The following is a 24651-nucleotide window of genomic DNA, read 5'->3' as shown; positions in this document are numbered from 1 at the left end:
GAACAAGAGAGCGATATTTTCATTTCATGGGACCTTGAATCTTTTTTCGACCTGATGACTCATGGCGCTATGCACCATTTGAATAAGAAAATAAAAAAAGGACGAACACTCACCGATGCAAGAGGATTGGGCGTGGGGAGAAGGCCTCCCCCAGGCATCATCCCTGCCACAGCATTGGCTGGAGCCAGCAGAGACAGAGCTTTAGACTCATCAGGAATAGCTCCTGGGAGGGGGAAGAGAGAGCCCATCAGCGACCGCGCCCGCACTCCAAACATCACACTTTAAATCACTTCTGACTACGCTCACAAGGGACACTGGTAGCAAAAAAACATACCAACCTACCCCACCACCACCACCCACCCCTACAAACAGTTCACTTGGTTGCCTTGATTGATGCTGAGCTCTTTCGTTTTTGACTAGTATCAAATCTTAGGATTAGCAGCTAGCAGTACTCATGTCACAATACACACTTTGGTCAACACTGCCAAGATGTTATCACCTGCACTTGATTTTTAAGTCATGAACCAAACGTAAGCAAGCACAGTTGTCGGTTGTCCAGTGGGGTGTGCTCTCATTTTTCATTAGATGTTTTATGAACAAGCGACTCGCGTCGGCTGCTTCGCTATAAAGCACACAAAAACATTGAGATACAGAAGACAGAGTTCATGATTGGGGTGGAGACAGTTGGGTACACATCAATCACTTATGCTGCATCACTTACCGTCACATTGGCTATGACCATTATTTGATTAACCCGTCTCAGTGGCCGGCCAATAACGGCGGCCACCGGATCACTTACATAACACACAAGGGGGCCTAGCCAGTTTTAGCATCGATAGGCAAAAAAAAAAAAACAACGATCCACAACTTGCTACAAACAGGAGATAAACGAGCATCACTCGACATGTTCTATCGAGTAAAGGGCCTACGACGAGCCCCGATAGAATCATGAAACATTGTGTCCAATGCTGCAGTAACCACAGAGTAAGAGACTCAAGGAGGAACGTGTTATGGGAAGGTGGTTATTGGCTTTGGGAGCTGAACAGTTCCCCAAATGTTGGCATAAAAACACTGTGCCGTGGGATATGTCAATAATAAAAAAATATGCAAGAGTGTCCATGCTCGTAATAATAATCTACTGTTAGGTCTACTATTATTACGGCAGACTACTATACACTACAATGGCGTGTGAACAGAGGATCCTGCCTGTGTGAAAAGGCTTCAAAATCTAGGGGGAAACGCTGCTGAAAACGTGGGTTGATATATATATATAAAAAAAATACATGTATTTTGTTTTTCAGAGCGAGAGACAAACTTGAGCCATTCAGCCACGCACTCACACACACAAGACACACACAAAACAGAAAGGACACTTGAGAAACAGGATAAGGCTGCAGAAGACAAAACTGTTGGTGGCATTTTCAGCAGGGCCTGGAAGTATATAGGGCTGGCTGAACCAGGAAAAACAACTGTAAAACAACAACAAAACAAAGAAACACCACCGTTAAACTTGATTCAACCCTTTTTTTTTTGTCATTTGTGGATTGGATAAATAACAAAGCATTTCACTGCATTTACAAGCAGAGGCTTAAGACTATAGTTTTCCTTTGTTTTCTATCAATTTGTGTATAAATATATAGATATATCTATACGTCTATATTTATATATACACAAAATGTTTAATATCTATACTACAGGTGAAAGGCAGTTAGGCAGGTGGTTGATGCGTACCCTTACCAAATTCAGAGAGGCTTTCCAGCAGATAAGCTGGACATCTTTCACATCTATACTAGCATGCATAACCATTTCAATTGCATGCTTTGTTTCAGGACATGACAGCTGATTAAATCATCAACATGTATAAGATCAAATTTTGGGGAAACCTTCCACTGCCTCAATCCCAGTTTTTGGAGGAGAAATGGAGTGGGGAATCCCCTGCAAACAGCGTTTTGCTTAGAATCTGTGCGACTAATCTTTTAACTGAACCGATGCCTTGGACAGAGAGAGAAACAAAACAACAGTTAACAGGTTACTGCAGAACAATTTGTGAGAAGGGGCTTTGGAGCCTGGTGCCAATAATGTTTCTAATCTCCTGATGGCAGCAGAGGACCACGCTCAGCCAGCAGGGAGGGGGCTCTCTGCAAATGACTTGTCCACTACGAAAACCACAACACAAATCACAGAGAGAGAGGTTTACAAAAAAAGTGCTAGACATGGGCACACATGTACATTTTCCTTCCGTTTACACCCCCGCAAATGCCAAGCACTAAAAAAGCTTAGGTAACTTGGCTTAGCAGCTTGCCTGGAGACTATGAAATATGCATGTTGTTCACTCATGTGTAGCCATTTTTGGGCAGAAGGAAGACAGACGCACACACAAACAGCTACCCACCTTCTGCGAATGGAACCACAATCAGGGCCCGGTCGACGAAGACCGTGTTCGTCAGGTGCTGGGACACCCCGACCGACTCAGTCTCGCGGAACTTTACAAAACAGACACGTGAAGTCACAGGCAAGGGAGAGTCACTGGAAAAAAATACGAGAAAGTTGTGCAAAAATACAAACAAAGGGATTTTTCACTGCTTTCAAGGAAATGATGTGTGTGGATGAAGAGTCTTTCATGGCCAATCCTGGCAATTCACATGATTATCACAACTGACCAGCCTTTTTTATGCATAATCCAAATTCTACTGGTTTAAAAAGGTTCTACCCAACCAATAAAGCAATGATCGAACTGAAATTGACCTGCACTAGCATCGCATTTTAGTATACTGCATCGACATTCCTACCTGCGGTGTAACCAGGTGAATTATGACAGACGAGAAATAAAGCAAAGAACACGTTTAAATCAGAATATTTAAACAATTATATCAGTATGTAGAGTTAGATACTTATATCGATTATTTCCGGATACATTGAGAGGACAGTGGTTTTGTAACTACTACTAAAATGCCACTACCTATGTACCTAGTGCAAGACATACGAGTATAAATATGTTTAGACAACTAAGCGGTGCAATCGCACCCAGTAGCCGCAAAGACTATTACATAAGGGTGCATAACAAAAAATAAAAACGCACTGCATCGTTATTAAACGATACTCAAACACACTCAAACCACCTAATTTTTAAGGATAAAGGAAGTCGGCTACTTCCGTAGCCACTTCCCGTCCTACACGCTGTATTGCTTGCAGTTCTTTTAAGCATGTATTTTTCACATTGAAGCCCCACGATGACCTGTAGTGGGTTTTTATACGGCTTATGTCGATTCACGCTGCATATACTCGGTCTTTGTTGAACCCACATCTGCCTCCAGACCCCGGCAGTGTCCCGTTACAGGGCTGCGTTAATGCGCGGGCAAAACATAAGACAAACACCGCCGCAAGGAGCCAGGCGAGCGGCCTGGCGAAGGCCCCACAAAGCGGCCAACGTGGGCCGTGTACAAACAGAAGCACCGTAAGAGCGTAAAACAAATAAATACTCACTCTGGAGGGAATAACTTCAACTCTTCTATGTTTCCAAGGAACCCGAACAAAGTTCTCATTTGTTCAGAGGTGGTGCTTGGAGACACATTGGTCACCTGAATCACGTTCGTGTTGCTGTTCATTTTTTCAACGAGTCCGTCGCTAGCTGCAGAAGGCTAGGTTATGTTGCGGGATATTCGTTCACACGAAGACTCCGGAAGAATTGTAAACGCGACGTCGCCGTTTTCCGTAGCACGCTTAAGAGAAATACTGAAACCGCGCACAAACGACCATTTTACTGTAAAACGTTTGGGGGTTAAATTCCAGCCCGGGACACTAGAGCCTATGGGCACAAATGGTGGCGACAATGCAGTTTTCGTTAGCGTTCCAACCGGAAGCGGTGTGCAAATACGGAATCTTGAACCGGAAAATGGGCGTGGTCACGACTCGAGTTAAAATATTTTGGTTTTGTTTCTGGAGAAGAAATGACATGTTTTCATTTGACGTGCCGTTGTTTCATAAACAGTCGTGGACGTTGTTCACTATATTCTCCTTTTGCATGTATGCGAACGACTTCAATGTGTGTTCTTTCGAGTTCTGAGGCGAGGGGGGATGAATAGGGGTGACGGACGTAAGCGCGTTGGTTGCCTTTACTGGGTGATTGGTCTTGTAGCTAGCTGGCTAACCAGCGAGAATGTCAGTGGTTCCTCTTTGGCGTGGTAATAGTGATGGTTTTGTGCATTCATGTTGGAAGGTAATGCATTTGTTGTAAAGGCGTCTACCTATAATTGCTTTCAAATTAGATGTTGACAGAAGGCGTCCCCTCGCAAGCCAAGAATCTGCAAGGAGAGGCACAGCTCAAAATCTATCATAAGTGAGTAACTAAAGAAAATGCGTTGATTTCATAACGGTTGATTCAGCCATGAACAAATTGAATGACTAACCACTTACTATCCCTGCTGTACATAACCTGCTTAACCAGAATCATTATAAATTTCGGAAGTGCTGTTGTTTTAAAACCTTGAATTATATTTCCTCATCGTGGTGTTACAACAGCCTGTTGTTTTCTTGACAGGAGTTCCGTCTGACGGGACATGTATTCCCATTAACACACGCCTCCCATGCCAGTCTACCGGTTAAATGAAGAGATATGGGCATACTGAGAGTGGTGGTCTGTACCATGGGAAGGATCAGCACCTTTAGATCTTACCAGTTGATCCTTCTTCTGGCTGCAGCACTGGCTGTGGTAGCTTTCTACTACTTTGGTTCAGAGAGGCAAAACTTCTCGAGCACAACCAAGCGGATCAAACAAAGCCAGGCTAGCCACAACGCCAACAGGAACGATGCTGACCTCACTCTGGACACCAGACTCACCCCGCACACCCACGAACACGACGAGGAGGAGGACGGCGGGGAGGGAGGGGAAGACACAAGCTCGCTGTCGGACCCGCACTTCCACGTTCTCATGATGTTCACCAAGATAGACAAGAGCCGGAGCCTGCAGGAGAAGTTCAGGGTGGCCATGCTGTCCATGGTGAAGCATGGGGACTTCCTCGAGGAAGAGGTGCTGGTGCTCCATTTTGTGAGTGACCAAGCGAGCCAAGAACTGGGCCAGCGGATGCTTCAGGAGGTTCTGCTGGACGCAACGTTCCAGTATGAGGTAAGAAGTTCTGGGCCTACATTGAGTACAAACATGCATTTAATCGCTTAGCAGATGCTTAGTGACTAAAATGCACTATCAAGGTGCTTTGGCCTGTTCCAAGTGAGGCCTAAGGAAAATCGAAGCAAGTGTCAAAGCCAAGTTTATAAAACAACTGGACAGAGTGTGGAGTAACAAGGAATTAAAGTGTTTACATCACAATGCTGACTGAATTCAACATTAAGCTGTGTGTACTGGTTGGTATTGGTCTCAGTGGTGGTTTTGCCCAGGAGTGTCCTGGCATGGCCTCGTGAGACCATCCTGATAGTCACTCGGTCTTGTAATTCAATTAGTGACTCCACTACTTCCGTTTTGAAACACATGGGGGCAGTGTTGACCTGTCAGAAAACATGATTCCTTCTCTCGGTTCAGTCTATTTTAATGTGGTGCAGGCCAGCAGGTTTTTTCTCTTTTTCGAATAATAAAAAATACTTATTTACTTTTTTTAAACAAAAAAATTCAAAGTGCTTAACACTGTTAACGAGAAGGCAGATGCAACCATTGCATTCAGGAAGAGTCTTGCAATTATTCAAACGGCAGGGTGGTTTGGAGTTTCAGTGCCAAACTCCAAAAACCTGTTGGAACCAACATGGCCATCTGTAGTCTGACCACTGCCTTAGGGCTCACTGGACATCATACCCTTACCCACACCAATGAATAATGCAAGGTCACACTACAGTTCTACTGCTTTCCCAATCTCAGTTCAGACAGAGTTTATTATTCTTTCAAATCTAAATATATTATAAATATAATAAATGAGTGGGATCATTATATTGGACATTATGTTTTCACAGAATGTCCTTAATCTATCACGGCTCGATGACTTTAAACATAGTTTACTTGATTGATATCATATTTCTATGATGTTTAATGACCCCCCTAACGATTGCGTTCATGCTCTTATGCCTCGAGCGTAACTAATGAAGCACAATGTATTCGGTCAAAACAGCCCGTCGTACAAAGCAGCGTCAACAGGCGGTCCAAATGAACAGCAGTTGGTAGTTGGTTACTTCAACACTATTAGATTATATAAACTTGAAAGTAGCTCTCTTGATAATAAGCTTGTTCATTGGTTGTGGTTTGATGTCTTAATGTTGAAATGGGTAATTGCACTATGTGTGTGTACAATGACATTAGGTTGACGTTAGGTTGAATAGAAAAAAACCTGGTAGAAGTAGTTTTCTCTCCAGTCGTGTTTCTAGTTATCTCGTCTCTCTTATGTATTTGTTTTAACTCCTTTTTAAGAATCTAGCAATTTCATCATGAGAATTTGCTAAGCTGTTGTGATCTTTCTCCATTTAATACAACCTCCAAGGAACTTTGTCATCCCATTTCAATGTGAGAGAAGCATTGTGTGTTAAATTCTGAAGGCAGTACAACTTGTTTACAGGGAGGTGATTGAGCATTTATGTCTATTTGTTTCCATTGTGTTAATCCCTGGTGCAGGTGGTGTTCCATGACGTGGTAGATCTCACCCACAAGCTGTTCCCTATTGTGGAGGCCATGCAGAAGCACTTCAGCGCAGGCTCTGGGGCCTACTACAGTGATGCCATCTTCTTCCTTTCTGTGGCCATGCATCACATTATGCCTCAAAGTAAGTGCTCTCCCTCGGAGTCTAACCACTAATCACCTGATTGGCATTGGAATTAGGTCTGTCTTCATAAAGAGTGATTTAGTTAAAACAATCAATTGAAAATGGTTTATAGGCAAGATTAGTTATAAATTGTGATGCGTTTCGACAGTACTAAAAATAGGAGAAATCATTGGTATGCGTCTTTGATTTCATACCAGTTTTAGCTAGTATGTGGCAAGCCATAGCACCGTATTAGTCCTCACATTTGAGCTTGAGGGATGGCATTTATTTTCTTGCGAATGAAGTCGCAAAAATGGCAAAGATAACTGCTGGACTGCACACGTGTTCATGGTTTATCGTTGCAACACCTAGCAGTAACGTATAATTTATTTTTCTTTAATCATGAAAATGTGTGTGACTTGTAAACATATAGAACTCATAAAGGCTATACACACATACAGAGCTGGATGCAACCTCCTGCGTAGTCAGCTGTACCGATGTGGCGTGCTGCCACCGCCCTGTAGTGTGGTGGGAAGGGTTTAATCCCTCCTAATTAATGAATGCCTCTGCCCACAATATTGCCACCGTACAATGCACAATGGCTGATCGCTCCACGGCTTCGCCGTCGCTCAGGGTGCCGTGTCCCGACACCTTTCACACTCGAGAGGACAGGCAGCGTGTGGCAGCACTCAGCCAATGGAGCAAGTCATTGGGGCTCCGGGGCTCTGATCAATATTCACTCCGTGACACCTCTGCCCGGCCGACCCAAACTACGTAGGCAAACTCGAAAATGATGTGGCTTTCCACGCAGCCTGACTCACTGCGCAGATGAGGGGACACTTGAAAATGTGATTTTCGGGGGGGAATTGAGCTGAACTGGGCCAAACCATTTAGGTCATCACACGCTAAGCTGCTGTTGAAGTGCAGGTCATAGGATTCGTAGGTTTCGATTGTTATTTTCCCTTCTTCCAGCCCTTCTTCTGGGTTCTTTCTGTTTTTACTGATCCTTAAGGCACGGGGCTCAGGAGGTAGAGCAGGGGTTGATTGGTAACCAGAAGGTTGCTAATTCGATCCCCGGCTCCTCCTAGCTGAGTGTGCCTGAGCAAGACACCTTACCCCTTACTGGTCCCGGCGAGCTGGCTGTTGCCTTGCATGGTTAGTGTGTGTGACTGAATGGGTGAATGTAAGGCAATATTGAAAATCACTTTTTAGGGGCCACTGGCGCCAGATAAGTACAGTCCATTTACCATTTACCATTCTTTGAATATGACCGACCCTTTCACAAACTGGGGTCAAGCTGTTCTCTGCCCAAATGAGTATTTACCTGTAAGCTCTCTAGAGAAAAACCTACAGTACATTACCCCAAACTGCACTTTTATCATCCCATATTAACATTTCTGTAGCTGGGATTTGGTTAGCTTGATTGCTTAACAGATGAGGGTGGAAGGATTACCTTTTTTTTAATAATTGGTTATTCACTTTAATTGATTTTTGGCTTGGAACCAACCAAGATGCTTGTCTAGCATGGGTTGAGCACTAAATGTCCACTAAATGGATGGAAAGTAATGGCCCAATCATCTTGTTCCAATTTCTTCGGATCTTAACACTGTTCAATTAGGAATTAGACATTAGACATAACCAATTGAACAGTGTAAAACCAACTGTCCCTTTTTGAGGGAGGATGAAGGTGCCACTGCTTTCGCTTGAATGCTTTGGTGTCGCCTTTACTTTGAATAGATCCTTCAGATCTCAGCAACACTTAAAAACAACTTTGCCGGGTTGCCTGTTGTGTTAGCCCTATTATTCCAAAAATAATGTTTGAACTAAAGGACGCAATCGGCCTCCTGACGAATACAGTCAGGCAGAGGCTGGGATACAGGTTTCAGTTGTCACAAATTTTGAAACGGCTCAATGGCATAGCTAGCGATATGGAAACACTTTGCTCTCCTAATTAATTTCATAAGAATCATTTCCGACAAAAAAATCCCACGAGGCAGTTTTGTTTGCGCAGGCAGAGCTATATTTGTGCACAACCCCCCAGAGCTAGCGGTGTTGGATTAATGACTTGGCTCCCTCCATCACAACCCTTAATTCAAAATTTCAAACCATCCTAAGATCATGGATGTTTGTGTCCCGTCTGGATTCATCCTGGTGCTGATGATGGGGGGGGGGGGGTCTTGAGGTTTGAGTGTGTCACGGTCAGATTTGTCATGTAGGGTCTGTTTATCAAGCAATTAAATGTTAAAAATAAGTATTTTAAATGAATTCAGGGAAATCCATTTCTTTTTTTTCTAAGTGTGTGTGTGTGTGTGTGTGACATTTTCCCAAGTTGCTGCAATGGTGTCTCCTTTGGCATGTATTGTTCAGCAGACATTTCCACCCCTGCATCTTTCGTCAGTGAAAATAATCTACCGTGACAACCATCTTCCTCCTTTCCTCTTAAATGGATCTCATCGTGGATTTTCAGTCTTGCTCTATGCACTTAAAGAACATAGTCTCCCAGCACTGATAATCAATGCTCAAATACCATGCGGTAAAAACAGCTCAACCCAGCTCAACCCTGCAGCACTGCCACCATGATGTATACAATTACACAGAAGCTCTGAACATATTTTAAATGAATGTTTCCAACATTACTGTGCCAAAGTTCTTTGTTTTTCCTATCTGCTCAGAAATTCCTTTCTCTCTCCTGATGGACTCTGACATTTAATACGAGCACTTATTGTACAGGAAGCTTGAAGGAAGCCCTGAAGAATAGAACTGTCCTGTTGATCACAGTTAAAAAGTAGCTCTCTGATCCAATGAAAGTCTTCCCTTCAATGACCTACATACACTGTGCTCTCCAGAGTGACTGTGCCAGACAACCCCTGGTATTTTAGTTGAAGAGAGTACTACACAGTCATACTCTTCCACTTCCTCTGTGTTCTCATCTTACTCTGACACTCTTGAGCTATGGGATTTTATCAGGCTTTCAAACCTTAATGATACTTGGAATAACCAGGAAGTCCACAGCAGAGATGCCGTAATGTTTCATTGTTGGAACAGAATTTGGAGAGAGGAAGTACTAGCTTAAGAATTTTGTTACACAAATTCAAATTCTCTATTGTGTAGTGTCATCGCACATCACGTGACAAGATACAAATGCAGCTTATTTTTACGGCTATGTATATTATTGAGTAATTTTGGTGCTTATATGCAGGGTGACTTACAATGAATGCAGATGCATGCCATTCAAATTTCCTAGGCAAACAGGATAAGTCCTACAGGTAGATCTGAACACTGGGACCGATTGTGTTGGTTGGAAGTCAAAGACCCTAGCTTCTGCTCTGGCCAACTATTTCTTCAGCCAGTTCCCACGGCTTTATGATTGGTTTTGTATTCATTTATAGTAACGACCCCTCGTTATCTTCATATGTTCTCCTATTAACTTATCAGAGTAATGTGTTCTTTTGACTCGGGTTAGGGCCTTAATGAGGTTGACCTAGTTTTTCCATGTGAAAAACAACAACCATACTATTGGGTCCGATGTCACTGGTTGCTGTTCAGCCCTGCAGCTCAGCACGAGGTCTCTGTGTACAGTGTACTTCATGTCTCTGGCCCAGCTCCCAATCAGCGAATATCAATATTATTCAGTTCTGATCCTTTCTCCAATAGTTTCATTTTGCCTGTTCTTTGTGGGGTTCCAATCATCTCTCATATGCGGCATTCAAACATATATAAATGTCCTTCTTTCTCAAAGATAGTGATTTAAAGAAGAATTAAACTGCTATGTTAAAATCCCTAACAAAGCCCTCCGCTCCAAAAGGGTCAAAGAGCTGTAATAAATGTAACCGCGTTATGGGCCACTGGGTGTTGGAAGTTGAGTATGTGGGTCAGATCTATTCATTCTTGGTAGAAGCCCTTTCTGCTGTTTCCATCATTGAATTTTGTGAGAAAATGACTGGATGTTGGAACAAAGTATTAGCATGCTGAAATGAATGCCATCCATCTTGCGCTTTAATGAGTTCAGCCACCACATCAGCCCTAAATATGAAACGGCAAGGTCGTTTTCATAGGAATCACCAGCTCTACCCTGTAGCATTATTAGGTGTCAGGGTAGCTGTCACAAAGAGGGGATCGTGGAATGCACAAGACTTTTCACAGCAGTGAACTACACGACTGAGGTCACGTGCTAAGTCTTTAACACAACATAGAATAAATGCCACCGTCCCCAATGTTGTAACAGACTAACACCTATTCCCACAACCCCACCTCTGGCTAAGCCCAGCAAGTATAAACAGAACACAACCACGGCATCAGAGAGGACTCTCTTCCGGTCGCCACGCTGTTGGCATAGCGCATGAAGGCATTGTGACGGGTCACTTCCTTGTTTGGATAGGAAGACCGAACTGGCTGACGCTAGCTAGCCCAGTTTATTTTGATTTATTTATGTCTCTCCCTCAAAGCCCCTTCGCTCCAGCCATGCTGAAGCCCAGTCACCTCTCATGGTTTAGTGTTTGAACAAGCTTAGTTAAGGCCAAGTTTGTGTTTTTCTTTTCTTCCCCCCCCTATAGGCTCCGTTTTGTGTGATGTCTGGCCCTTTACAGTCAGAACCTGCATTTGCCCCCGACCTGTCGCTTTGAATTTCACAATCAACTTTGACTTTTGTCAGTTGAGGCCAACAATTACAATGCGTTATGCCAAAATGTGTACACCATCATTGTACACCATCATGTAACTCGAAAATTTTTGCTCACTCAAAATGCCATAATTGCCATAAATAAAGTCAACAGGGCACTATTCATGATGTAGACTGTATTTAATATTTTTAGATGCCCGGCCCCTTACTTTGTTGCACTAGACTTTATTACTCTTGTCTTTTATATTATGAGATTGTTTTCATCATCGTGCCATATTTTAAGTCAGGACAACAAAGATTTTTAAGTTAGGAACTAACCACTTGATTAATTAAGGCTTTATTTTTTGATTAGTTGTAAGACTTGCTTAGTTTCTCTCATATTCGCAGTTAAGTAGTTTGACTTCATGAGACTGTAACACCATAGAGGAGAATCCTATTGCTCTATTTCAACACCATGGCAGGGACTGAAAACCTGATCCAATCAATAACTTTCATGTCATCAATGTGAAATCAACATGGCAACCATCCACCAGTGCAGTAATCACGTTGTTTCCATGGCGTACGAGTCCGGTGTCCCAAGGATTTCCCAACATTTCATCACCAGGGCAACCAGGAAAACAATGATCATGAAACAATGAACAGATGACAGGTTCATAGTTCCTGGATACTTAGTGTTTTCACTTGTCTACAAAGATTGTAAGATAGCATTTGCAGCACTCAAACGCTCCACCATGCTATTCTTTGTTTAACATATGCTTCATGCTTTCTTTTCTTCATGGCTTTCCAATGTAACCATTCAATGGTGTAAAAAGCCACCGGAATTCCTAAAAGGTTGTGGATTATCCAAATGAGTGCATTGATTCCCCTCAGTAATCCAGTACCATCTTTCATCTAAAAACCCCCAAGTTTCTTCCCCGGTAGTAATGGATCTCGATAGAAAAAATGCTCCCACATAATTCTACTCCATACTTGAGGTTATTCTTGCAGCGCTTTGGTAGCTGAAAGTCTTGGCTAAAACTACATTGATGAAAAAGCACTCTACCTTGAGATGTAAGTAGGGGAACCTGTATTGTCATAATGCTTTGTTTTCAAAGCCATGGGGGTAGGTACAATCATAACTGAACAACGGTGTTTGGGTAATGGCATGGCTTGAGGTACACACTTGGTTGCCAGGGGGTTTGGGGGAAGATAATAAATATGGCATGCAGGACTTGAATTGTTTTGTATACAGCAACAAAACTATTGAATAAATCAAATATTTTATGCAAGCCCTTTGTACACTTTCTTTTCTCGTTTTCTCCTATCTGCCCATGTATCCCAAGCACCAATTATTTGAATGGGAACCACTGATGCCATTCAGCAGACTTTACTTTCATTTATTTTCTCCACGCATGCATAATTTTTGGTCGAATGTTAAGGCACTAATATGGACGTGTCAAAACGAATGTTAAGGCACGAATATGGAAGTGTCAAAACGAATGGTAAGGCACGAATATAGAAGTGTCATAACGAACAGTAAGGCACGAATAAAGAAGTGTCATAACGAATGGTAGAGCACGAATAAAGAAGTGTCATAACGAACGGCAAGGCATGAATATGGAAGTCTCATAACGAAGCACTTTCTTCCAGGCCTGTCGCGGATCGTTCAGGTGGACCTGGACCTGAAGTACAGGACCAACATCAGGGACCTCTTCAAGCAGTTTGACCACTTTCCCCCCGGGGCAGTCCTGGGCATCACCAGGGAGATGCAGCCGGTCTACAGGTACGCACAGTTTCCCCACGTCAACCACTTAACGTCACTAGTGTCGATGTCAGGTGTGGGGCTCGGATGACTGCAGAGACAAATATTCATTTGAAGATTTGTATCGTGCAAATCTTCAAATTTGCACGATACAAATCTCAAAGTCTTGATGTGTTTTTCATTACGATATCCCCACGAGATAGCCCACATTTCTGCCCAGCTGGGCAGAAATGTGGGCTATCTCATGGGGATATTGTAATGAAAAACGCATCAAGACTTTATTTTGTCCACATACTGATCAGCAGAAGCCTCTTAGTCTCCACTCGACTAAAGATGTACTGGTGGTGTTGGTGATGGTGGTGGTAAGGTGGTATGTTTGGAAAATGGTGTGTGTGTGTGTGTGTGTGTGTGTGTGTGTGTGTGTGTGTGTGTGTGTGTGTGTGTGTGTGTGTGTGTGTGTGTGTGTGTGTGTGTGTGTGTGTGTGTGTGTGTGTGTGTGTGTGTGTGTGTGTGTGTCAAGATGAGGACAGTAGCAGGGCAGAGGAAGGTGTTTTTAGCAGGGATCTGGTTGATGCAATGGGGAGTGAATATGGGACACCATGTTCCCTGGATTTTTGTGACAACCGAAACACTGGTACCCTAGAAATGTGATCGCATGAATGTGCATGCTTCGCCCTGCTGTTTCAAACGATTTGATCGGATATGCCACATGTGCATTTTATGGGGATTATGTCAGGCACTGATTTGTAGTGCCAGTGTAATGCCTGTGTTACAGGTCAGCTCAGTTAGTGTTAAGTGCTGGGGTGTAAGTGAATGCCGCCCTGAAAGTCTGTATTGCTGCATTTCCCGCAAGGGTCAAGTTTCATCCTCGGGGAGCAAAAATGGTAGGTTAAACTGGAAAAAAAATTATTCCTAGTGACGGCAGGGACATATGTCCTCTAATGTCCCTTTCTCTCCCCCTCTGTCCCCCTCTCTTTTGCAGTCATACCTTTTTTTTTGTTTTTTTGAGGCATTGGTGCAGATGTATAAAATGTAGCAGGCCCTGTGATTGGGCAATGGAAGGCATGACATGTTTGCCACGTGTTTGCATCATCGTGATGGGTCTGTTTCCATTCAACAAACTACTCCCTCCCCGAGGTGTTGGTCCCTTAACAAAGGAAAGTTTCTGAGGAAAATACAATTGTGGAAAATATGGGAGGGATTCACTGCGGTTTTCAGTATTGGAAACCATCATTCAATTCAATTTTATTTGTATAGCCCTTAATCACCATTACAGTCTCATAGGGCTTAACAGGCCAAATATTTATGACACTATACATTATAATTTTCTAATTCTTCTTAAGTAGTTGCATTTATGTAATTACGTAATGGAATCACTGGGAGGTTTTTCAGTGTTTCCCTAGCAGTTTAATTGTGTCGTAAGCCACTCTGAACAGTGACGTAGTAAAGGGATTGGAAATGTGTGTCATCCAACGGATCTCTTGTAAGAGTTCAATGATACAATCTTGTAAGACCAGTGCATTTAATACACCGGTTACCCTCACGTGGCTCCACATTAGTTACGGCACACAAGAACATCACGCCTGGATGTCGCTTGCATCACTAAGCCACTGCTGGCCGCTTCCCCCCTCCAACCCCATTAGTGATTGCAGTCTCTGTGTTGTGCCTGTGGTATGGTGGGTGGGATCCATCCACGTTTTAATACAGCTGCAGGGTCTCTGTTAATCGAATCCAGTCAATGTCTTTAACTGAACAATGTAAACCTTGTACCGCATTGATATTATTTTTTTTGATCACTAAAACGTAAAAGGTTTTGTTTGATTGATTCTTATTTATTTATTTTTTTGCGTTCTTGGACGTAACATAGCTGCATCCTTCATATCCTCCTATAAATTGGTTCTGGTATTGGGATTCTCCCTATTTTAATTAGGGATGTCCGATATTGGCTTTTTTGCCGATATCCGATATGCGATATTGTCCAACTCTAAATTTTCGATTCCGATATCAGCCGATACCGATGTCGATATTTGGGTTATTTTTCCTCAAACCTAATTTAGGTAACATTACATATCTCCTGTTGTGGAATTAACACAACATGCTTAATGTTATTGTGATGCCCCACTGGATGCATTCTTGAATGCAACAAGGCTTTCCAAATGTTAACATTGTCTGTGCAAAATAAGAAAAATACTTCAACTTAATTTAAGGGAAAAGTGCCATGTTTATTTATTTATTTTTAATGGTCTCAGACAACAGTTTGGATTACACTCTCCCTGAGATAATCTTGACAATGCCCACAACAAATAGGGCAAACTTGACTTCACAAATGATAAAACATTGTACCTGAACAACTATGTGCAACATAGCAGTATGTTTCTTTAACTAAAACTCAATAACCTTAATTGAATAAATGCACAAATATGAGTCAATTACAATGTGCACTGTACTGCACAATTTTGAAAACATTTATTTGAGCTATAAAAAAAAATATATATAGATATTTTATCGGTTTTAAGGCAAAAAAAATCTGATACCGATATTGACCGATATTACATTTTTATGCTAATATCGGTGGGCCGATAATATCGGACATCTCTAATTTTAATATTAACCTGCTGAACTCTCTTACGGGAGTCTGTATCTGTAGTAAAGCATGACAAGGCATGACCCCGCACATATCAATATATCAGCCTCAGGAGCATGACCCCATCCATTAAAGCCAGCCAGCCGAGTCAATGATGCCTGTAGATGGCCATAACCCATATGTGGCAATATGGAACAAGACACTGCAACACATGTTCTGTCCAAGCCTCTCTGTGTCTTTGTTATCGTCTCCTCCTCCTCCTGTTCCCTCAACTCGACCACAACAGAGTAGAATGGACCACATTCTCTGACAAATGTTCCATCTTCCTGCCGTAGCAGCATGGCATCTCGAGCAATGTGCTGCACACCTGCGCATTGTGTATCTGTATTGCATCTTCAGGAGCCATTCACTAAAGGGCTGCCTAGCCGAAAGAGAACACGGTGTGTATATTTACCTCATGCACACCTGTGGGTTTTGTTCTGACTCGATTATTTTTTTTTTAAATGGAAGATGAAGGCTTTTTCCTTTCTTGTGCCACAGCAGCTAATCCCCGCAATTGTTGATGGATCTATGCAGTCCATGGGATATTAGAAATGAACAGTTATTTCCATAGTTGTATCATTCACCTATTCAACAATGTAGGCCAAGATTTGTGTTGTTGGATTCATCAAAATAAATTGAGCTGTTGAGGAAGTTGCATTTATCAGAGGATGTGAATAAACTTGACATTTGGTGGCATGCTTTGTTGGATAGGTTTAGGTCTGTGTGTGTAAATAATTTAAATGTCTATTACAGCAGTAAATGTTCATTATTGGCTAATACAAGGTGCAGTGTGAAACAGTTTTCAATACAAAGGTCTCTTTGCACTGACCGACATACCTTTGCCTTTAGATATTCTCTAAATCATAGCATTAGCAGGTTCTACTATAACTTCATAGTACTTACTTGGTCATTCCAGTCATCTGCCATCACACTGACGGCTCATATGTGCTAATTTGTGCAAGTTTGTGCTAATGCGTGCACTAATGTAATCAGCCACAAACTGCCCCATAACGACACATCTCCCGCTGCATCCTCGCTCCCCCCCGCCCCGAGTGCCAGGCTGCACATGGCATCTGTCGGAGTTGACAGCTTCTTGTGCCGTAAACTTGTCCCTTAGAGGAAATACAATGAATTAAATACACGAGCGTATGAGATTTTGGAGAACTGCCAGGGCAAGAATCCAATTCAGCTTGACTCGCATTGTGGCAATAAAACCGTAACCGTGATAAAATGTCATATATTACTGTGTTGACGAATATAGATGAAAAATGGACACGTTTTTTAACTTTTTATTTTTTGTGTTGCTGCTTTCTCGAAAATGTGAATTTGTTGACAAGTAGGACGACATTCCTTCACTTTTTGTTCTTTGAACCCTTAATACCGAGAAACGATGTACCAGAAAAGAAGACTTGGACAACATGCATTGTGTAACACTGCACCGGATACCGGCGGCTGCTCGAATCCCATTCAAGACACTTGTAATAGCCTACCGTGCTGCGGTCGGCTCTGGCCCTTCCTATATCCAGGACACGGTCAAACCATTCACTAGGCTCTATGACTGCCAAATGGGTTGCTACTCTCTCACTACATGGGAACCCTAGCAGCTGCTCAATAAGTCTTGATTGTTTTGTGTCCTTGGTCCACAATGGTGGAAAGGTCTCCCCACTGATATCAGGAGAGCTGAATTACTTTTTCTAAGTAACGTTTGTTTGAAATTGTGAGTCTAAATTGAGTCCAAATATAGGAACTTATCCGCCCAACACAGAAGACATCTTTATCCATCTTGAAAAGTCTGCGTGCGAGCCCATGCTTTGCTTCAACACGCACCTATGCGGAAGTGCTTTTCTGAAAGCATCATTTTCGCTTCCCTGCGCTTGTTTGATGCTAATACACAGGGCATTATTTAAAAGAACACACTCGGAAACGTTCATTAGAGGAAACGATGCAGCATCTTTCCACCGGCTGTTGGAGAACATCACTAGCAAAGGCTTTCATACTTGCTACTAAAATGTGTTGTGACAGGGCGATCCTCCCACAAAAGGATCCCAAAGGAATTCAGGTGCGAAGGCCCTCCGAGGCACATTCAGCACTCATTAAGATCCGATCATCGAGAATACGTTCGGATGCGATCAAGGAAGCGTATGACAACATTGTCAGTGTAGTTTAAACGCGTATTAATCATCGCATGCGAATCCTGTGCTTGTGTAGCATCTCTCCAAACTGCAAATAAGGCTTTATAGTTTAGAGTTGAGCAAATTTGGCAATACTTTCCAACGCGTCATCGTTGCACACGTTTCAGGCTTCCTTAACTCGACAGCCGTGAGGAGAGGCAGTGTGTCTTGGATGTGTTGACAGGCAGAGCTGGACTCCTGACCAACAACACCACGGTTATGTGCAGTCGTGAGAGATCAGGAAGTTCCTGTTTGGAACAAAGTGATGGATTGATTCTAGCGGAGTAGTGGCACAGATTGTCCCTGCTTCTGTTTGTCAGTGCCCACAAAATGAGAGAAACACTTCAGTTGAGAGGGTGGCGAGGAGCGTGGGGAAAACATCACGCAGCCGGATGGACAAGGCTTGTGAACTGGCACTGTGCGAAAGCTGGTGTCCGCCAGAAACTCGGCTAAGAAATACTGATGGTTGAAGAGTTTGTTGTGTTCATCCAAAGCCAGAAGATATGGAACTAGGGCTGTGCAGTCAATCAAATTTAGATCGTGATTTTGATTTTCATTCATTAAATGTTTTATAGAGCATCTGGATACATATTTACCAATTATTTTCTATTTGAACATTTTCTATGTGAACATTTTGTGTATTTTTTTAAGGGGAGATTTCAAAGTTCTCAATTACAAAGTGTTTTTTTAGAGAGAAAAAAAAGTTATATATTTCAGAATGTATATTACTGTGGATTGAGCTGATGCAGTCATGGTTTTGGTAAGAATGTCCTAGATGACAATTTGTATGGCTGTCATGGCTTATGAAAGTCTGTCACAAATGGTTACGGAATCAAGATTAGGGTGTTCCGCCGTTGCAATTTGGTTGTTTGACATCTCCACCAAGAACTAAATTATCAGTATTATGTTGCGTCGAGGACAGACATTCTGCCCCAGTACAGAGCATAGGGCTGCTTATGTTTAACGGCAGGTGGATATTGACAGCTGATCCGTCATTAGGGAAGAACATGCAGCAGAATCCATATTTACATGCAGAACAATCCACATTTAGTGTCCTAACTTAATTTTTCTTGCTTATAAAAACAAAAGATTGTATCTACTGCTTTATCACTAAATGTGTCGCAACAACAAAGCACTTAATAGTTGTTTGCTTATCAACATGAAGCTATCTAAAATCGTTTTTTGGATGTTGACAACACTAAACATACAATCAAGATTGGAGAAAGTACAAAAATTGGAATTGCTGCACAACAGAGTTGCAACAGGGCTACCCTGGAAAGAATGGAGACTAAACCGCTGCAAGGACAAATGAGGGGCTTGAATCACACATTAAATCATCTTATGTTAAATCATATCAATCAAAAATAATTGTCAGTTCTTTTACAATTCTGGGTACAAGAAATTTTCTTTTTGGAGCCTGATTAGCCCAAATGGCAAATATAATTAGCTGACGTGAGCACCAGTAAAGCCCCCTGATCTCTATCCCCTCGCTCTCCGTGTCTCCATCATTAGCATCTGTTACAGTGAGGCTTTAACGTCAAACTAATTGCCAGAGATAGCTGAATGTCCTGCTGTGGTCTGTGCTGAATGCAGACCGCGGCAGTCTATTAAACATGAGCTCCTTAGTCCTAAACCGCACTGTGTAAATATTTCCCTTCCCCGATCCAAATATGTGTCTCGGCGCACGTAGACACTCGCGACTCAAGAAACATAGACTGTGGAGATCTTTAAATCCCCTGAGCGAAAACTACTACAGAAGAGTCGGCACAATAAAAGCCATGTGAACAAGCACATTAAATCGTATATTCACACCCAAGTTATTTATATATAAAGTGGCAGCCCCGCGTATATAGGTCAGCCACATACACACTCTGTCCTAGTAGGTTTGTTGAAACTTCAGAGTGGAGATGCATGTACTTCGTCTGGAGCTTCAACTGCGCCTCCTTTTAAAGTCTTCCCACCGATGTATTTTCATCATGAACACATTGATAAACCGTGAGATAAACTTGGTTATATTTCCAAGGAGCAACACGGAGGTAGAGGATAGTATTTAACAAGATTGCTGCTCATTAACTCAAGCCCATAATACAAACTTGTCTTTTTCCACTTCCGCGTCGCCAATGTATTTCGGACCTCTTTCTCTCTAAATATTTCAGCGTTTTCTCAGGGTTTGGAGCTGTTTTTATCCAAGTTCTATTTCCGGTTTTACACGGCCGTGGGTATGTGATTTGCTTCATATGCAAGGGCCGTATTTAATTCATTGACTTGTTCAGAGATGGAGAACATCTCTGCATGAGGCCGATCAGAGATCCTCGGGCTTTCCCTCAAGATAACAGACTCTGTGAAGTGGACGACATCTACCTTTGTCTTGAGCTTGTGCATCGTGAGTGGAGCTTCGGGTTCAGCACTTTTAGCTCTTGTCAAGATTCCAAGAATCTCTATGCAAAAAAACAACAACAAAAGGAAGGATATGAACACGTTTTCCAGCAGCGTTCATGTATCTCAGAGTTGCAGCTCATTGCACCTTGCAGAGCAAATTGCTCAGTACGATTACCTCTGCTGCCACTCCCAACTCCAAATGTTGGAATTAAACCCTAATACCTGATTGGGTCCCCCCCCCCCTCTAAGCACACCACAGAGCACAAAAACAAAGCTTTTAAAGAAAGGATAAGAGGTATTTGGAAACAAGATTGATATTTTACTCCTTCAGATCTGTATTTCTCAGATCGAGTGTGTTCACACAAAGTTGTGATGTTTGTTCCTGAGAACAAGGATTGAGAGCAATATAGCAGTAAAAGCCTAATCACACTCCCCAATGCTGTTTTACTCTGTACAGTCAACATATGGATGGCATGAGTACGACAGCTGAAAGGACACAAGCAACCCCACAAGTCGGTTTTGGTGACTGGTTCACCCGTCAGGACGGCCGTTCCTCTCACACTGATGAGCAGAAACGCCAGACATCTGCTGTCAAAACCTCTCTGTTCACTACTCCAGCCCGCTGGTCCTCTCACACTGATGATTCCGCCAGTATATCTGCTACCTCTCCGTTTAGACCAGGCGGCTGGTCGTCTCACACTGATGATGAGCCGTTCCGCCAGTGTATCTGCCGTAGAAACCTCTCCGGGGGTTATCTTCAAAGCGGTGGTCTCAAAAACTATTTTTGCATCAAGAGCCCAGTCACTGCGTACACGCTTTCATTTGATTAAGCGATAAGCCAGCTGGCTCAACAAATTGATACAAGAATCTCTCGAGGGCAAATGGTTGCACGCTATTCCTTTTCGAAAGTCTTGAAGTTGTTGTTTTTTTCTAGCCTTCAATAGCTCAATTGTTTGAGAGTGACACTTTAATTCTCAGTTTATAAACATGGATATATGTGAATATTTTTAGAAAATGGTTAGTTTAAATTATAGTTATTTTAAGTGTTTGAAGCTAAATGAAACAAACTCAAAGATCGGTAATATAGTGATCTCTGTTGTGGACATATACTGTTTCTTTATCTGGACTTGGCCTAACTTAGAAATTCTTACTGGTGGTTAATTATTAATGCTAGACATGTTATTCCGGCTGTTCCTATCTTTTTGACCAAAGCCATTCAGTGCATTTCTAGTGAATTATGAGTTGAGCACGCTGAATGCACTATGGTGCATTTTTCACAAAATAAACAAGGAATTCATGTTTGCTTCATCCATTGTCGGTAGCTGTAAAGGGTATTAAGGTGGTGAGGGAAGAGGGAGGCTATAGGTTGCGGACACCAGACCTATCGGAGGCCCATTGGGTCATCAACCAAACCCAAACTGGCTCTGGTCCCTTGGGCTAACCCCAGCTGAGAAAACACCCAGCCGCAATCCCAAACTCTATACTTCACATTCCATAGCTACTGTGGAAACACAGAATCTTCAGAGGAGAAATCTTGGCATTTCTCCTTAATGCAGTGGTGAATTGGGGTCAGTCCTCATGCCCTGTCATAGATTTAAATCTGCACCGGCAGCTTGTAACTTTTTACTTCATAAAGAAAAATTTGTTCTCAAGCATAATTATTTTTTGCCACGTGTTGGAAATGTCCCTGAGCAAGGCACCTAACCCCAACTGCTCCCATGAGCTGACTGCTGCCGTGTGTGGTAGACGCTGCCGTCTTGATTGTGGGCATGAGTGGGTGAATGTGAGGCCAGTGCTATAAAGCGTTTTGAGTGGCCACAGGTCTGAAAAGAGCTTTATAAATGAAGTCCATTTACCAGGGCCAACAAATTAATGAAGAAATAAACCCTTAATTTTGCGTCAAGTAATCTAAAAAAAGAGCACCCAGCTCAATGCAAGTTTGAGTTTGAAATCGAGTCACTCTCAGACTGACAGTTAACGAACCCAGCAATTAAAAAGTCCTTGACAGCCTATCAACTGACCATGGAACTTATAGCAGCAGACTGATGATTAACTAATGTGTTATTTCAGTTTTATCTCCCATTTGTCTTGATTCCTAACACCATACTTTGGGGAGTTTTATAATGCTCATGTTGAAACCCCTCTATGTTCTCTTTCCCATTCTTTCATACTTGAACCTTCTTTGTGTTGACTTAAACTGCGACGCTAATTGATTTGAATGTCAACCCTATGCTCTCCCCCTGAGTCACAGGGATAACGGGGCAGACCCAGAGCATAAGCGCCGCGCTATATCCAAAGAGCCCTGGAGGGGAGCCAGCCCTTCATGAGCTCTCCTTCTTAATCTCAGTGCTTCCACCGAGCCCTAACCACCACGCCTCCCCCCCACAGACACACCTTCTGGCAGTACCGCAAGGAGAACCCCAAGACCAAGGTGGGAGAACCCCCTCCGGACGGCCTGCCGGGCTTCAACAGCGGCGTGATGCTCCTGGACCTGAAGGCCATGCGGGCCTCGGCCCTCTACAACCAGCTCCTGGAGCCCGGGAACGTGGCCAAGCTGGCGGACCAGTACCGCTTCAGGGGCCACCTGGGGGACCAGGACTTCTTCTCCATGATCGGCATGGAGCACCCGCAGCTCTTCTACGCCCTGGCGTGCGGCTGGAACCGGCAGCTGTGCACCTGGTGGCGGGAGCACGGCTACGGGGACGTGTTCCAGCTGTACTACCGCTGCGACGGCCCCGTGTACATCTTCCACGGGAACTGTAACACGGCCATCCCGGACGACTGAGGTCTGACCCGCCCCCCCTGACAGGGGAGAGCCTGTTTCCCACCGGCGGTGTAGGTGGTCGCGGTGCTTCCACTTTACCTGCCGGTGGGATCAGGTCTGAACCCGCTTCGAGAATGTAAGTAATGACGATTGGGGGGATGGGACATAGCTACCGCTGCTGTCCTAGATAAGGACTTCAGATTCACCCAAACAAACGCCTTGTTTGTTGTGTACTGAACTGCTCCGGTCGTATCAAGCGGTTGCCTGGCGTTAGTTACGGTAGCTCCACGCCGCGGTTCCATTTCGACTGTTCTCGTCAAGCTTTAAATAGCACAGGGAAATGGACCGGGTTCACGGTGTAAAGCAACGACGGGCCGAAGAGAATGCTTCAGGCGTCATGGGTCCAATTGTCCATGACCATTTTGGAGTTTAAAAGAGGCGAAACAAACCTACTCGCACGAACAAACAGACACACGCACACAAACTCTCGGGACGCGCGGGAAGCCTGTTAGACGTTTGACCGACGTCCACTGACCCACTTCTGAGCCCCCTCCCAGTGCCCCCTAAACCGTCCGGAGGAGTCTGGTGGAACTGCCGGCACTCAAGGGCTGGTCGCCCGTCAGACGGAGAGACGGATCGAGGCGCAGAGAGTAAACACTGCCCTTTGACCAGCTTCTTGTTCCTCTGGCCTCCGTTCATCTGGTGGATGGCAGTGTGAGCGCTTCTCCATATGCTGCGTTGAAGACACAAACGGTGGATAACGATTCTGATATAATTCTCTTTCTTCCAGTCATTTTAAACCAATGAAAAGTATATGACTGAAATAATGAGGGAACGATTAATAATATAATGTAACTTAAAGCATCTGGATCGATTTGCTTTCTCCTGACATTGATGACGAAGGGTTGTGAAAACATGTGTAAATAAATATATGGAGATATACTATACATATATATAGTTTATATACAAGATCCGGCTTGGGAAACAAGTAACAGCCCCTCAGCAAAAGACATACTGAGCAATGCTTCTTTAAGGGTGACTCTCTACTTCTGTTTTATTTTATTCCCTTCATGTTGTTGTTTCTGTACGTGTAACAGTTCTTTCATTATTTATCTTTTCTTTTTTTACCGGTTTTGTTTTTTGAAAAGTTCTTTCATTATTCATCTTATTATTTTCTTTCCTTTTTCTTTTTTTTACCGGTTATGTTTTTGAAAATATGTAATCCTTGAAGAAGTGAAAATGTAACGTTGTTTTTGCCTTCAGTTGGTTTTATTCCACAAACCTGTGGTGCTATTTTTTAAGGAAAGTGCTTAAGTATGTATCTCCTGTCAATTTCATTGTTTAGACAATTGATATACGTTACAATGTTCCTGTCTTCATTCCAAAAACACGTTTTCCATGAGTATAGTATGATTCCATACAGTGGTATGATTCCATACATAGTGCAGTGCAGGAAACTCTAAAATCCGCCCACATCGGTTGGCAAATGTTCAGTTATTGACTTGTTGTTCAATGTGTTTGTTTTGTTGTGCTCGGTGTCTCTGCTTCCTGTAAGGCTAGGCAAGAGGAAGCTATTCTTCAATAAATGATGACTCATTTTTATATATATATATATATA

General features: G+C 43.0%; 2 protein-coding genes across 7 annotated transcripts in view; one reads left to right on the top strand and one right to left on the bottom strand.

Moving 5' to 3' along the window:
• LOC132469820 (serine/arginine-rich splicing factor 11-like) overlaps positions 1 to 3842 on the bottom strand; it is an 8082-nt gene extending 4240 nt beyond the window's left edge. The window contains exons 1-3 of one of the 4 annotated variants that reach the window (XM_060067895.1): positions 3484 to 3842; positions 2393 to 2526; positions 114 to 223 (exon numbers count right to left, since the gene is read on the bottom strand). In XM_060067895.1, coding sequence (XP_059923878.1) covers positions 114 to 223; positions 2393 to 2526; positions 3484 to 3605 — 366 coding nt within the window. In that variant the 5' untranslated portion in view covers positions 3606 to 3842. Of the gene's footprint in view, positions 1 to 113; positions 2157 to 2392; positions 2527 to 3483 lie in introns of those variants that run through there. The other 3 variants (XM_060067894.1, XM_060067897.1, XM_060067898.1) reach the window with 3 other exon arrangements.
• xxylt1 (xyloside xylosyltransferase 1) lies at positions 3154 to 24651 on the top strand. 3 transcript variants are annotated; one of them, XM_060067904.1, is made up of 6 exons: positions 3154 to 3454; positions 4266 to 4336; positions 4538 to 5122; positions 6608 to 6755; positions 12982 to 13114; positions 22658 to 23182. In XM_060067904.1, the coding sequence occupies exons 3-6, from the start codon at positions 4613 to 4615 to the stop codon at positions 23052 to 23054; spliced, it is 1188 nt and encodes a 395-aa protein (XP_059923887.1). In that variant the 5' UTR covers positions 3154 to 3454; positions 4266 to 4336; positions 4538 to 4612; the 3' UTR covers positions 23055 to 23182. The 3 variants fall into 3 exon arrangements, with proteins under 3 accessions (XP_059923887.1, XP_059923886.1, XP_059923885.1); XM_060067903.1 differs by lacking the exon at positions 3154 to 3454 and adding an exon at positions 3896 to 4023; XM_060067902.1 differs by lacking the exon at positions 3154 to 3454 and having other exon boundaries at positions 3915 to 4336; positions 22658 to 24651.

The sequence above is a fragment of the Gadus macrocephalus genome, chromosome 12 (assembly GCF_031168955.1).
Source record: "Gadus macrocephalus chromosome 12, ASM3116895v1".
Lineage (NCBI taxonomy): Eukaryota > Metazoa > Chordata > Actinopteri > Gadiformes > Gadidae > Gadus > Gadus macrocephalus.
Note: the sequence above shows the minus strand (reverse complement) of the source record. Positions and strands in the feature narration are given on the sequence as shown.